A 15,228-nucleotide genomic window follows, 5' to 3' on the forward strand; every position below is an offset into this window, starting at 1 on the left:
CGGCGCTGGGGGGGGCGGGGAAAGGGGGTAATTAAGGGGTAATTAATTAAGGGGGTGCGGTAATTAAAGGGGAAGATAATAGATTTGTGGGTTAATGGGCATGAGGAGTAATTAAGGGTTAGTAATTAAGTGGGAGGTGGGTAATTAAGGGGGGGTAATTAATTAAGGGGGATGGGTAATTAAAAGGGGGTTGGATTAATTAATTCGGGGGGTAATTGAGGTAATGGGGCAATTAAGGGGCGGGGTAATTAATGTGGGGGTAATTAAAGGGGGGGATAATTAAGGGGTGGGGTAATTAGCAGGTCTGGGTCATTAAAAGGAAACAACAATTAAGGGATTAATTAATTAAGAGCCTTAATACGGATGAGTTCATTAAAAGTCATTAAAAGGAAGCGCAATTAACGGAGTAACAACAATAGTAACGATAATAGGAGGAGCGATTTAAAGGGGCGATACCAAAGGTGGGCCCCACACATACACCCACCCCCCCCCATTGGTGCCGTTGCCCCTTTAAGAGCCGCCCCCCCACGCGGCGCTGACCTTTAGCTAAAAATAACCCCGCGGGGGGAGGGGCGGGGGGCGCGGCTGTGACGTCATCGCGTGACCTCGGGTGACCCCGCTGGGTATGGGGGCGTGGCCTAATCTTTTTGTGGGCGTGGCTTAAATTAAGGGGGCGTGGATGTGATTAAGGGGCGTGGTTTAAATTAAGGGGGCGTGGCTTAGATGAAGGGGGCGTGGCCTCCAGAGGGTCCCAGAGCGGAGCCCCAGGGCAGAGCAAGCGGACCCCAATTAACGGCCCCTCATTAACAGCCCCTTAATTAATTAACCCTGCATTAATTAGCATTTAATGAGCCCCGGACTGACTCTCATTAACCCCTTCATTAACGCCCCCCTTCATTAACGCTGAGCTGCCCATTAATTAACCTGGAGCGCCCCATTAATTAAACCCCCCCGTCCCCCTAATTAATTAAGGCTCTAATTAATGGCCTCTAATTAATAACCCCATCATGCACTAAAGCCAATTGAAATGATTCCCTTAATTAAGGCTCCCTCCACTGCACTCATTACCCCCCTCATCTCCCACTAATCACCCCCTCCGCATTAACCCCATTAATTAATTAATTACCCCCACTAATTAACGACCCCCTTCATTAACAGCCCTTACTAATTACCCCAATCATTGCCACCAGCCTCCCCTCCTCATTATTCCCAATAACTCCCCCCATTCACTGCCCCCCCCCCTTCATTAACATCACCTCTAATTAGCCCTTCATTAACTCCTATTAATTAACTCTGCTAATTAACCTCCTTAATTGCCCCTCCCCCCCACCCCCCTCAGCTCCGCCCCCCCCCGGGATCTGCCCAACCCGGGGGGGTCGCGGCGCTGCTAATTAACCCCCCCACTAATTAACCCTATTAATTAACCCCATTCTTTACCCCCCCTATTAATTACCCTTCATTAATCTTCTAATTAACCTCCCTCATTATCTCTTTATTCCTATCTCTCATCAACCCCCCAATTACTCCCTAATTACTAATTACCTTCCATTAATTACCCCCCACTAATTAATCCCTATTCACTCCCACATCTACGTGACCTATTAATTAGCGCTAATTAATCAGCCCTCGTTAATTAATTAACCCCACGATGCCGAGTGGATTCCAGCAGATCCATAATGAGGAGGAGGTACATGGGGGTTGAGGTGGGGGGGGGTGGTGCTTAATTAGTGGGCTTAATTAAAGCTTAATTAACTTCATTAGGATGTTAATTAGTGGCAATTTAGAGGTTAATAGGGGTGGTGTTATGCTAATTAGGGGTAATTAAATGTTGAAGGCTAATTAGGAGGGAAATCAGGGGTAGAGCTGAGGGTGTAATTAGGGATGAGAGGGTAATTATGGGGGATTGGGGGGTCGGTGTTAATTAGCGGGAGGCTAATTAGAAGTTGAGGGTAATTAGGATCAATTGGAGGGGTAATTAAGGGGGTAATTAGCGGCGTGTGGGATGAAGGGGATAATTAGGGGGTAATAAGGGGGTTAATATGGGTCATTAAGGGTAATTAGGGATTGGCAGGTAATTAAGAAGGTAATTAGGGAGGGGGGTAATTAGAAGATAATTGGGCATATTAATTAGGAGTTAATTACGGGTTGGAGTTCTAAATTAGGGGCTAATTAAGGGGTAATGAAGAGAGATATAGGTTTGGGGGTAATTAAGGGGTAATTAAGTGGTAATGAGGGGGGTTATTAAGGGTTATTAGGGGGTAATTAGCGGAGCGTTTGGGTGTAATTAAGTAATGAGGGTGTAATTAAGGGGTTAATTGGGATAATATGGGATTTTTAGTGCTTCATTAGCGGCTAATTAGGATTTCAAGGCTAATTAGGGAGGTAATTAGGGGCATTAATTGGGTTTGGGGGGGCATTTAGAGGAGGAAATGGGGGAGGGGAGGTAATTAAGGGGGTTAATTAGGGGTTAATTGGGACTGAGAGATTCATTAGGGCTTAATTGGGGGGTAACTGGGAATGGGAGGGTCATTAGGGGTTAATTAAGGGGGTAATTAGGGGCTTAATTAGGTATGAGGGGGCCCATAGGAAAGTAAATATGAAGGTACATGGGGTGGCGGGTTAATTGATGGGGTTAATTACGGGTTAATTGGGACTGTGAGGGTCATTAGGGGTTAATTAGGGCATAATAGGGTCTGAGAGGGTTCTCAGGGCTAATTAAGGGGGTAATTAGGGGGTTAATTAAGGGCATAATTGGGGGTGGGGGGGCATTTAGGAGAATGATTGTTTGGGAATGTGGGTTGGGGGGTAATTAGGGGGGTTAATTAAGGGTGGAATCTGGACCGAGAGGGTCATTAGGAGTTAATTAGGGGTTAATTGGGACTGGGAGGGTCATTAGGGGTTAATTAAGGGGGTAATTAGAGGGGTAATTAGCAACTTAATTGGGTTTGAAGGGGATTTAGGGGAGTAAATGTGAAGTCGTGAGGGATTGGGGTTAATTAGGGGGGTTAATTAGGGGTTAATTGGGACTGAGAGAGTCATTACGGGTTAATTAGGGGTTAATTGGGACTGAGAGGGGTATTAGAGGTTAATTAACGGGGTAATTAGAGGGGTAATTAGAGGAGTAATTAGTATGTTAATTAACGGCATAATTGACTTGGAGGGTGGGTGAGGATGAAGGGGAGGGGACTTCCCAGGTGGGTTCCTTAAGGGTTGGTTCCTTAATTAGCGCTAATTAGACGGGGCTCATTAGCACCATTAAGGGGTGGGGGGGGTCCAACGACCCCACCCGTCGCTCCCCCCCCTCACGGCCCCCCACCCCGCCCCTCCCCCACCCCACAGCTCCGCTCTGTCCTTATAGGGACATAGAGGCACCCGGAGCCCCATTAAGGGGGGGGGGCTGAAGGAAGGGGGGGGGGACACCCCAATGTCCCCTCGTGTCACCCCCCCCCAATGTCACCCCCCCCCCCTTAATGGGGCTCCTTATAGGACCCTCAATGTCCCCTTACACCACCCCAATGTGCCCCCCAATGGCCCCTCGAGACCCCCCCCATTGTCCCCCATGTCCCCCCCCCCAGCTCACCAATGTCCCCTTATACGACCCCCAATATCCCCCCTATTGTCCCCTCGTGCCCCCCCCCCCCAATGACACCCCCATGTCCTCAGTGTCCTCCCCCCATGTCCCCAATGTCCTCCCCCCCTCCCCCCCCGGCTCACCAATGTCCCCTTATAGGACCCCCCAATGTCCCCCCATCCCCCCTATTGTCCCCTTGTGACCCCCCCAGTGTCCCCCCCATAGTCCCCAATGTCCCCACTGTCCCCAATGTCCCCACTGCCCCCAATGTCCCCCATCGTCCCCTATTGCCCCCATAGTCCCCATTGTTCGCCCCCCCATTGTCCCCAGGACTCTGACGCTCCGCCCCCCCCCGGGCTGACCCCCACCCTGGCCATGGCTGTGGGGACGGCGGCTTTGGGGTCACTGCAGGTCGGATACCACGTGGGGGTCATCAATGCACCCCAAAAGGTGGGGAGGGGGATGGGGGGGGGAGGGGGGTCTGGTCTGGGGCTCATGATGGTTGGGGGGGGGGGGGGGGGCACACTGGGTTCCCATATGAGGGTCCATTTTGGGTCCCTATTGGGGTTCCCATTGGGGTTCCCATTGATTCCCATATTGCTTCCCATATTGGGTCCCATTTGGGGTCCCCATTGATCCCCATTGGGTTTCATATTGGTCCCTATTGGGGTTCCCATTGGGGTCCCCATTGATCCCCATTGGGTTTCATATTGGTCCCTATTGGGGTTCCCATTGGGGTCCCCATTGATCCCCATTGGGTCCCATATTGGTTCCCATTTGGGTTCCCCATTGAGTCCCATTGGGTCCCATATTGGTTCCCATACTGATTCCCATATTCATTCCCATTTGGGGTTCCCATTGATTCCCATATTGGTTCCCATTGGCTCCATATTGGATCCCATAAAGATCCCATTGGGTTCCATATTGGTTCCCATTGGGTTCCATATTGGTTCCCATTGGGTTCCCATTTAGATCCCATTGGGTTCCATATTGGATCCCATTGGGTTCCCATTGGCTCCATATTGGATCCCATTGGCTCCATATTGGATCCCATTGGGTTCCATATTGGATCCCATTGGGTTCCATATAGTTTCCCATTGGGTTCCATATTGGATCCCATTGGGTTCCATATTGGATCCCATTGGGTTCCCATTGGGTTCCATATTGGTTCCCATTGGCTCCATATTGGATCCCATTGGGCTCCATATTGGTTCCCATTGGCTCCATATTGGTTCCCATTGGGTTCCATATTGGATCCCATTGGGTTCCATATAGTTTCCCATTGGGTTCCATATTGGATCCCATTGGGTTCCATATAGTTTCCCATTGGGTTCCATATTGGATCCCATTGGGTTCCATATTGGATCCCATTGGGTTCCATATTGGTTACCATTGGTCTCCATTGTGTCCCCCATTGGGTTCCCATTAAGATCCCATTGGGTTCCATATTGGTTCCCATTGGCTCCATATTGGATCCCATTGGCATCCCATTGGTCTCCATATTGGTTCCCATTGGCTTCCATATTGGATCCTATTGGGTTCCCATTGGATTCTATATTGGTTCCCATTAAGATCCCATTGGGTTCCATATTGGGTTCCCATTGGTTCCCATTTGGGATTCCCATTGATTCCCATATTGATTCCCATATTGGTTCCCATTGGGTTCCCATTGGGTTCCATATAGTTTCCCATTGGGTTCCATATTGGATCCCATTGGGTTCCATATTGTTCTCCATGTTGTCTCCCATTGGTTTCCCACGGTGTTGCCGCCATCTTGTTTTGCCAGGTCCTGGAAGCTGAATACAACCAGACGTGGACGCAGCGCTGGGGGGAGCCGCCCCCCCCCGCGGCCGTGCCCACCCTGTGGGCGCTGTCGGTCGCCATCTTCTCCGTGGGGGGGATGGTGGCGTCGCTGGGGGTCGGGATGGTGGCTGAGAGACTCGGAAGGTGGGAGGGGGCTTCCAGTGGGTCATTGGGGTTAATGGGGTTAATGGGGTTAATAGGGTCAATGGGGTCATTGGGGTCAATGGGGTTAATGGGGTTAATGGGGTCAGTGGGGTTAATGGGGTCAATGGGGTTAATGGGGTCAATGGGGTTAATGGGGTCATTGGGGTTAATGGGGTTAATGGGGTTAATAGGGTCAATGGGGTCATTGGGGTCAATGGGGTTAATGGGGTTAATGGGGTCAGTGGGGTTAATGGGGTTATTGGGGTTAATGGGATCATTGGGTTTAATGGGGCTAATGTAGTCAATGGGGTCAATGGGGTTAATGGGGTCATTGGGGATAATGGGGTTAATGGGGTTAATAGGGTCAATGGGGTTAATGGGGTCAATGGGGTTAATGGGGTTAATAGGGTCAATGGGGTTAATGGGGTTAATAGGGTCAATGGGGTCAATGGGGTTAATAGGGTCAATGGGGTTAATGGGGTCAATGGGGTTAATGGGGTTAATACGGTCAATGGGGTCAATGGGGTTAATAGGGTCAATGGGGTTAATGGGGTCAATGGGGTTAATGGGATCATTGGGTTTAATGGGGCTAATGTAGTCAATGGGGTCAATGGGGTTAATGGGGTTAATAGGGTCAATGGGGTTAATGGGGTCATTTGTCTTAATGGGGTCAATGGGGTTAATGGGGTTAATAGGGTCAATGGGGTTAATGGGATCATTGGGTTTAATGGGGCTAATGTAGTCAATGTGGTCAATGGGGTTAATGGGGTCAATGTGGTCATTGGGGTTAATGAGGTTAATGGTGTAATTGGGGTTAATGGGGTCAATGGAGTCAATGGGGTCAATGGGATTAATGGGGTCAATGGGGGGTCGTTGGGGTTAATGGGGGGTCATTAGGGTCAATGGGATCATTAGGGTCATTGGGGTCATTAATGGGGTCAATGGGGGTCATTGGGGTTAATGGGGTCAGTGGGGTTAATGAGGTCAATGGAGTCAATGGGGGGTCATTAGGGTTAATGGGATCATTGGGGTTAATGAGGTCTATGGTGTGAATGAAATTAATGGGGTCAGCGGGGTCATTAGGGTTAATGGGATCATTGGGGTCAATGGGATCAGTAGGGTTAATGGGGTCAATGTGGTCAATGGGATCATTGGGGTCAATGAGGTTCATGGGGGGTCATTGGGGTTAATGGGGTCCCTGGGGTGGAGCCAATGGGGTGTGGGGGCGTGGCCTCGATGTGGGCGTGTCCTGACGTGGCCCCGCCCCCAGGAAGCACGCCATGATCGCCACCAACGCTCTGGCCTTTGTGGGCGGCGCCATGATGGGCGCGGCCAAGTGGGGCCCATCCTACATCCTCATCATCATTGGTCGGTTCCTGCTCGGCGCCTACTCAGGTACCAATGGGAAGAGAGAATGGCCCTGCTTAGTCCCGCCTCTTAAAAGGGCGATGTTCGCTCTTAAAGGGGCAATGCTTGGTTTTAAAAGAGCAATGCCATCCCTCATGGGGACATTGTTGTCTCTTAAAGGGGCAGTGCCGCCTGTTGAAGGGGCATTGTTGTCTCTTAAAGGGGCAATGCCACATATTAAAGGGGCATTGTCATCTCTGAAAGGGGTGATGTCACCTTTCAAAGGGATGTCAGCTCTTAAAGTGACAGCGCCACTTCTTAAAGGGGCAACACCACCTCCTAAAGGGGCAATGTCCCCTCTTAAAGGGGCAGTGTCACCTCTTAAAGGGGACAGAGCCCATATTCTTCTCCTTCTCCCCACCCAGGGCTGGTCTCAGGGCTGGTGCCCATGTATGTGGGGGAGATCGCCCCCACCCGCCTACGGGGGGCTCTGGGGACCCTGCACCAATTGGCCGTCGTCATCGGCATCCTGGGGGCACAGGTATGGGGAAGGATGGGGGGCAGGAAGATGACCCCATAGGGTGGGATTATAGCCCATTAGGATGGGATTATGACCCCATAGGATTGGATTAGACTCCCATAGTATGGGATTAGAAGCCATAAAATGGGATTAGACACCAATAGGGTGGGACTATGCCTCCATAGGAGGGCATTATAACCCCATAGGATGGGATTATGACCCCATAGAATGGGATTAGACCCCATAGCATGAGATTATGACCCCATAGGATGGAATTAGACCCCATATTATGGGACTATGACCCCATAGGATGGAATTAGACCCCATATTATGGGACTATGACCCCATAGGATGGAATTAGACCCCTATATTATGGGATTATGACCCCATAGGATGGAATTAGACCCCATATTATGGGATTATGACCCCATAGGATGGAATTAGACCCCATATTATGGGATTATGACCCCATAGGATGGAATTAGACCCCAAATTATGGGATTATGACCCCATAGCATGGAATTAGACCCCTATATTATGGGATTATGACCCCATAGGATGGAATTAGACCCCTATATTATGGGATTATGACCCCATAGGATGGAATTAGACCCCATATTATGGGACTATGACCCCATAGGATGGGATTAGACCCCCATATTATGGTATTCCCCCCCTCCCCCCACAGGTGCTGGGTCTGGGTGCACTGCTGGGCACCGCACAGCGCTGGCCGCTGCTGCTGGGAATGGGGCTGTGCCCGGCGACCCTACAGGCCCTATTGCTGCCCCGCTGCCCCGAGAGCCCCCGATTCCTCCTGGGGACCGAACGCCGTGGGGCCGCCATGCATGGTATCAGCTTCAACACCCTATTGGGCCACACACCCCATAACCCCGCCCCTCACCTCACCCTCATTGGACCCCAAACCCCATAATGCCTCCCCTCCTTGCACCCTCATGCTCCTATTGGACCCCACACCCAACAACCCCGCCCCTCCCCATTATCCTCACCCTCCTATTGGTCCCCACACCCCACACCCCCCTCACCCTCGCCCTCCTATTGGTCCCCACACCCCACACCCCCCTCACCCTCGCCCTCCTATTGGTCCCCATACCCCATAACCCCGCCCCCTTCCCCTCAGCCCTCACGCTCCTATTGGGTCCGGAAGCGGCGGAGGCGGAGCTTGATGTCTTGGGGGCGGAGCTTCGAGGCCCCACCCCCCGTGTTGGGGTGCTGCGGCTCCTGGCCACGCCGCGCTTCAGGCAGCCATTGGTCGTGGCCATCGGCCTCCAGCTCAGCCAGCAGCTCTCCGGCATCAACGCGGTACGGGGTCAAAGGTCAAGGGGTCAAGGGGTCAAAGGGTCAGGGGTCAAAGGGTCAAGGGGTCAGGGGTCACGGGGTTGGGGGGTGATGGGGGTGGTGCTGGTCAATGGGTAACAGCTGGGCCAGGGGGCGTGGCTTGGTGTTTGTGGGCGTGGCTTGAAGGATGTAGGCGTGGCTTTGGTTTTAATGTGGTCAATGAGCAGTGGGCGGGGCTTGAGAGAGGTGGGCGTGGCCTAAGGGATGAGGGCTGCGCCTGATTGGGTGATGGGAGAGTTGTGGGCGTGGCTTGTTTGTGGGCGTGGCTTGGATGATGTGGGCGTGGCTTTGGTTTTAATGTGGTCAATGAGCAGTGGGCGGGGCTTGAGAGAGGTGGGCGTGGCCTCAGGGATGAGGGCTGTGCCTGATTGAGTGATGGGAGAGTTATGGGCGTGGCTTGTTTGTGGGCGTGGCTTGTTTGTGGGCGTGGCTTTGGTTTTAATGTGGTCAATGAGCAGTGGGCGGGGCTTGAGAGAGGTGGGCGGGGCCTCACGGATGAGGGCTGCGCCTGATTGGGCAATGGGAGAGTTGTGGGCGTGGCTTCGGGAGAAGTGGGCGTGGCCTTGAGCTTTCGAGGGCGTGGACTGGGGTGGATGTGGGCGTGGCTTTGGTGCAAGGTTTTAACAGTGGGCGGGGCTTGAGATAAGTGGGCGTGGCCTCGAGGCGGTGGGCGTGGCCTAAGCAGGTGTGTTTGATGCAGGTGGGCGTGGCTTGTGGCATTGTGGGCGGGGCTTCGGGGGTTGTGGGCGGGGCTTAGTGTTGAAGTGGGCGTGGCCTTTCTCCCCATAGATCTTCTATTACTCGACGGCCATCTTTGAGAGCGCGGGGGTGGGGCAGCCGGCCGTGGCCACCATTGGGGTGGGGGTGGTCAACGTGGCCGCCACGTTGCTCTCGGTAAGAGCCCCTCCCCCCCCCAGTTCACTACTGGACACACACCCCCCTATTGCCCCCACCATCACCCCTCATTCCCCTCTATTGCCTCCCTAGAGCCCCCCTTTGCCCCCCATTGAACCCCACAGCCCCCCACTGCTCCCCATTGCCCTACGTTACCTCCCCACAGCCCCCCATTGGCCCCCATTACCCCCCATTGGCCCCCACAGCCCCCCATCGCCTCCCATTGCCCCCCATTGTAATCCCATCGCCCCCCCACATCGACCCCAGCCCATCAACCCACCCCATAGACTCCCATTGACCCCCATTACCCCCCATAGCCCTCCATTTCTCCCCCATAGCCCCCCATTGGCCCCCCGTTTCCCCCCATTTCCCACCATCACACCCCCATAGCCCCCCATTACACCCCCATCGTCCCCAATTACCCCCCACTGACCCCCATAGCCCCCCATTACCCCCCCATCGTCCCCAATTACCTCCCATTGACCCCCATAGCCCCCTATTACCCCCTCATCGTCCCCAATTACCCCCCACTGACCCCCATAGCCCCCAATTACCCCCCCATCGTCCCCAATTACCCCCCACTGACCCCCATAGCCCCCCATTACCCCATCGTCCCCAATTACCCCCCACTGACCCCCATAGCCCCCCATTACCCCCTCATCGTCCCCAATTACCCCCCCATTGACCCCCATAGCCCCCCATTACCCCCCCATCGTCCCCAATTACCCCCCACTGACCCCCATAGCCCCCCATTACCCCCCCATCGTCCCCAATTACACCCCATTGACCCCCATAGCCCCCCATTACCCCCCCATCGTCCCCAATTACCCCCCATTGACCCCCATAGCCCCCCATTACACCCTCATCGTCCCCAATTACCCCCCACTGACCCCCATAGCCCCCCATTACACCCTCATCGTCCCCAATTACCCCCCATTGACCCCCATAGCCCCCCATTACCCCCCCATCGACCCCAATTACCCCCCACTGACCCCCATAGCCCCCCATTACCCTTCATCGTCCCCAATTACACCCCACTGACCCCCATAGCCCCCCATTACCCCATCGTCCCCAATTACCCCCCACTGACCCCCATAGCCCCCCATTACCCCATCGTCCCCAATTACCCCCCAATGACCCCCATAGCCCCCCATTACCCCCCCCATCGACCCCAATTACCCCCCACTGACCCCCATAGCCCCCCATTACCCTTCATCGTCCCCAATTACACCCCATTGACCCCCATAGCCCCCCATTACCCCCCCATCGTCCCCAATTACACCCCATTGACCCCCATAGCCCCCCACCGCTGCCCCACTGCCCCCCATCTCCCCCCCATTGATCCCCCCCCCCAGCTGTTCCTGGTGGAGCGCTCCGGTCGCCGCACTCTGCAGCTCGTTGGGATCGGGGGGATGTTGGGCTGCGCCCTCAGCCTCAGCGTCAGCCTCCGCCTGCAGGTCAGCCCCACAGCGCCCCATAGCGAGACCCACAGAGCCCCATAGTGCCCTATAGAATTACATAATCCCCTCTAATCCCCGCTAATCCCTTCTAATCCCCTCATAATCCCCCTAATCCTTCCTAATCCTCCCATAATCCCCCCAAATCCCTCCTAACCCCCCATAATCCCCCCATAATCCCCCTAATCCCCCCTAATCCCCTATAACCCCTCCCTATCCCCCTATAATCCCCCCTAATCCTCTATAATCCCTCCTTATCCCCTATAATCCCCCCTAATCCTCCCATAATCCCCTATAATCCCTCCTTATCCCCCTATAAACCCCCATAATCCCCCATGTAATCCCCCTATAATCCCCACTAATCCTCCCATAATCCCCTATAACCCCTCTTTATCCCCCTATAATCCCCCATAATCCTCTATAACCCCTCCTTATCCCCCTATAATCCCCTCTAATCCCCCCATAATCCCCTATAATCCCTCCTTATCCCCCTATAATCCCCCATAATCCCCTGTAATCCCCCCATATCCCCCCATAATCCCCCCTAATCCCCCCTAATCCCCTATAATCCCTCCTTATCCCCCTATAATCCCCCCTAATCCCCCCATAATCCCCTACAACCCCTCCTTATCCCCCTATAATCCCCCCTAATCCCCCCTAATCCCCTATAATCCCTCCTTATCCCCCTATAATCCCCCATAATCCCCTATAATCCCTCCTTATCCCCCTATAATCCCCCCTAATCCCCCATAATCCCCTCTAATCTCCCCTTAATCCCCTCTAATCTCCCCTTAATCCCATCTAATCCCCTCTAAACCCCCCTAATCCCCTATAATCCCTCTTTATCCCTCTATGATCCCCCCTAATCCCCCATAATCCCCTATAACCCCTCCATATCCCCCTATAATCCCCCCTAATCCCCTATAATCCCTCCTTATCCCCCTATAATCCCCCCTAATCCTCCCATAATCCCCTCTAATCTCCCCTTAATCCCCTCTAATCTCCCCTTAATCCCATCTAATCCCCTCTAAACCCCCCTAATCCCATCTAATCCCCCCATATCCGGTGCTTCCAGGACTCGCCCGGTTCCGGTGCCGTCAGCCTGTTGGGTGTTTTCCTGTTTGTGACGTTCTTTGAGTTGGGTCCTGGTCCGATCCCGTGGTTCCTGGCGGCCGAACTCTTCCCTCAAGGACCCCGACCCGCAGCCGTTGCGTTGGCTGGAGCCGCCAATTGGGCCGGGAACTTTGTGGTGGGGATGGCCTTCCCTGGGCTGCAGGTATGGGATTATGGGGGAATTAGATGGGATTAGGGGGGGATTAGATGGGATTAGGGGGCATTAGATGGGATTAGGGGTGGTTAGATGGGATTAGATGGGATTAGGGGTGGTTAGATGGGATTAGGGGGGGATTAGATGGGATTAGATGGGACTAGGGGGGATTAGATGGGATTACGGGGGATTAGATGGGATTAGGGGTGGTTAGATGGGATTAGATGGGATTAGGGTGGGTTAGATGGGATTAGATGGGATTAGGGGGGTATTAGATGGGATTAGGGGGGTATTAGATGGGATTAGATGGGATTAGGGGTGGTTAGATGGGATTAGATGGGATTAGGGTGGGTTAGATGGGATTAGGGGTGGTTAGATGGGATTAGGGGGGATTAGATGGGATTAGGGGGGGATTAGATGGGATTAGGGGGGATTAGATGGGATTAGGGGGGATTAGATGGGATTAGATGGGATTAGGGGGGATTAGATGGGATTAGATGGGATTAGGGGTGGTTAGATGGGATTAGGGGGGATTAGATGGGATTAGATGGGACTAGGGAGGATTAGATGGGATTAGGGGGGATTAAATGGGATTGGGAGGGATTAGATGGGATTAGGGGGGGATTAGATGGGATTAGATGGGATTAGGGGGGGATTAGATGGTATTAGGGGGGGATTAGATGGGATTAGGGGGGGATTAGATGGGACTAGGGGGGATTAGATGGGATTAGATGGTATTAGGGGGGGATTAGATGGGATTAGATGGGATTAGATGGGATTAGGGGGGGATTAGATGGGATTAGATGGGATTAGGGGGGGATTAGATGTGATTAGGGTGGGTTAAATGGGATTAGGGAGGGATTAGATGGGATTAGGGTGGATTAGATGGGATTAGATGGGATTAGGGGGGATTAGATGGGATTAGGGGTGGTTAAATGGGATTAGATGGGATTAGGGAAGGATTAGATGGGATTATGGGGGTTAGATGGGATTAGGGGGGATTAGATGGGATTAGGGGGGGATTAGATGGGATTAGGGGGGGATTAGATGGGATTAGGGGTGGTTAAATGGGATTAGATGGGATTAGGGGGGATTAGATGGGATTAGGGGGCATTAGATGGGATTAGGGGTGGTTAGATGGGATTAGATGGGATTAGGGTGGGTTAGATGGGATTAGATGGGATTAGGGGTGGTTAGATGGGATTAGATGGGATTAGGGGGGATTAAATGGGATTTGGGGGGATTAGATGGGATTAGGGGGGATTAGATGGGATTAGGGGGGGATTAGATGGGATTAGGGGTGCTTAAATGGGATTAGATGGGATTAGGGGGGATTAGATGGGATTAGGGGGCATTAGATGGGATTAGGGGTGGTTAGATGGGATTAGATGGGATTAGACGGGTTTAGGGGGGGATTAGATGGGATTAGGGGGGATTAGATGGGATTAGATTGGAGTTGGGGGCATTAGATGGAATTATAGGGGGTGATTAGATGGGATTAGATGGGATTGGGGGGAATTAGATGGGCTAAAATGGGATTATGGGGGTATGAGATGGGATTAGGTGGCATTAGGGAATATTAGATGGGATTAAATGGGACTAGGGGAGTTTATGGGGGGGATTAGATGGGATTAGGGGAGAAATAGATGGGATTATGGGGGCATTAGATGGGATTAGATGGGGAATTAGATGGATTAGATGGGATTATGGGGGGATATGGGGGGGATTAGATGGGATTAGGGGAGATATAAGGGGATTAGATGGGATTAGATGGGATTAGATGTGATTATGGGGAATTTGATGGGATTAGGGGGATGAAGTGGGATTAGATGGGATTACATGGGACTAGGGGATTAGATAGGATTATGGTAGGATTAGGAGGATTACAGTGTAGGTATCCGATCCTAATTAACACTCATTAATTAATTACCCCCCCCACAGCACGCGATGGGCCCGCTGGTCTTCGTGCTGTTCGCCGCCATCTTGGGAGCTTCGTGGCTCTTCGCTTTCCTGCTCCTCCCCGAAACCAAAGGGAGACCCTTCGAGGGGGGGGACCAAGAGGGGCTGAGCCCCCCCCTCACCCACGGGACCCCCCAACACCCATTAATGGGAGGGGGGGGGGAAGGGAAAGGAGGAACTGAACTGCAGCCACTGAGGGGGGGGGAGGATGGATGATGGACCCCCCCCCCTACACCATATTTACCCTCCCCCCCCCCCCCATGGGAAAAGGGGGGACCCCCCCCCAATGATGTAAATAAAAAGGGGACCCCCCCATTGTGGAAATAAAGGTAGACCCCCCCATGTTAATGAATGGAGACCCTCCCCCCATGTTAATGAATGGAGACACTCCCCCCATGTTAATGAATGGAGACCCTCCCCCCATGTTAATGAATGGAGACACCCCCCCCCCATGTTAATGAATGGAGACACCCCCCCCATGTTAATGAATGGAGACCCCCCCCATGTTAATGAATGGAGACCCTCCCCCCATGTTAATGAATGGAGACCCTCCCCCCATGTTAATGAATGGAGACCTCCCCCCCATGTTAATGAATGGAGACCCTCCCCCCATGTTAATGAATGGAGACCCTCCCCCCATGTTAATGAATGGAGACCCCCCCCATGTTAATGAATGGAGACCCTCCCCCCATGTTAATGAATGGAGACCCTCCCCCCATGTTAATGAATGGAGACACCTTTCCCCCATGTTAATGAATGGAGACCCTCCCCTCATGTTAATAAATGGAGACCCTCTCCCCATGTTAATGAATGGAGACCCTCCCCCCATGTTAATGAATGGAGACACACCCCCCCATGTTAATGAATGGAGACCTCCCCCCCATGTTAATGAACAGAGACCCCTCCCATG

General features: G+C 52.9%; 1 protein-coding gene across 2 annotated transcripts; it reads left to right on the forward strand.

The window, feature by feature from the left end:
* Positions 1-50: 50 nt before the first annotated feature.
* Positions 51-14,646, forward strand: LOC107306987 (solute carrier family 2, facilitated glucose transporter member 4-like). Of its 2 annotated transcripts, XM_085534424.1 has the most exons (11): positions 51-1,687; positions 3,902-4,021; positions 5,358-5,518; positions 6,789-6,913; positions 7,291-7,406; positions 8,074-8,233; positions 8,524-8,705; positions 9,531-9,635; positions 10,991-11,092; positions 12,168-12,368; positions 14,301-14,646. In XM_085534424.1, the coding sequence occupies exons 1-11, from the start codon at positions 1,649-1,651 to the stop codon at positions 14,532-14,534; spliced, it is 1,545 nt and encodes a 514-aa protein (XP_085390550.1). In that variant the 5' UTR covers positions 51-1,648; the 3' UTR covers positions 14,535-14,646. The 2 variants fall into 2 exon arrangements, with proteins under 2 accessions (XP_085390550.1, XP_085390551.1); XM_085534425.1 differs by lacking the exon at positions 10,991-11,092.
* Positions 14,647-15,228: the final 582 nt, after the last annotated feature.

Source organism: Coturnix japonica, unplaced genomic scaffold (assembly GCF_054131305.1).
Source record: "Coturnix japonica strain WE unplaced genomic scaffold, WE-NBRP24 Scf082, whole genome shotgun sequence".
Lineage (NCBI taxonomy): Eukaryota > Metazoa > Chordata > Aves > Galliformes > Phasianidae > Coturnix > Coturnix japonica.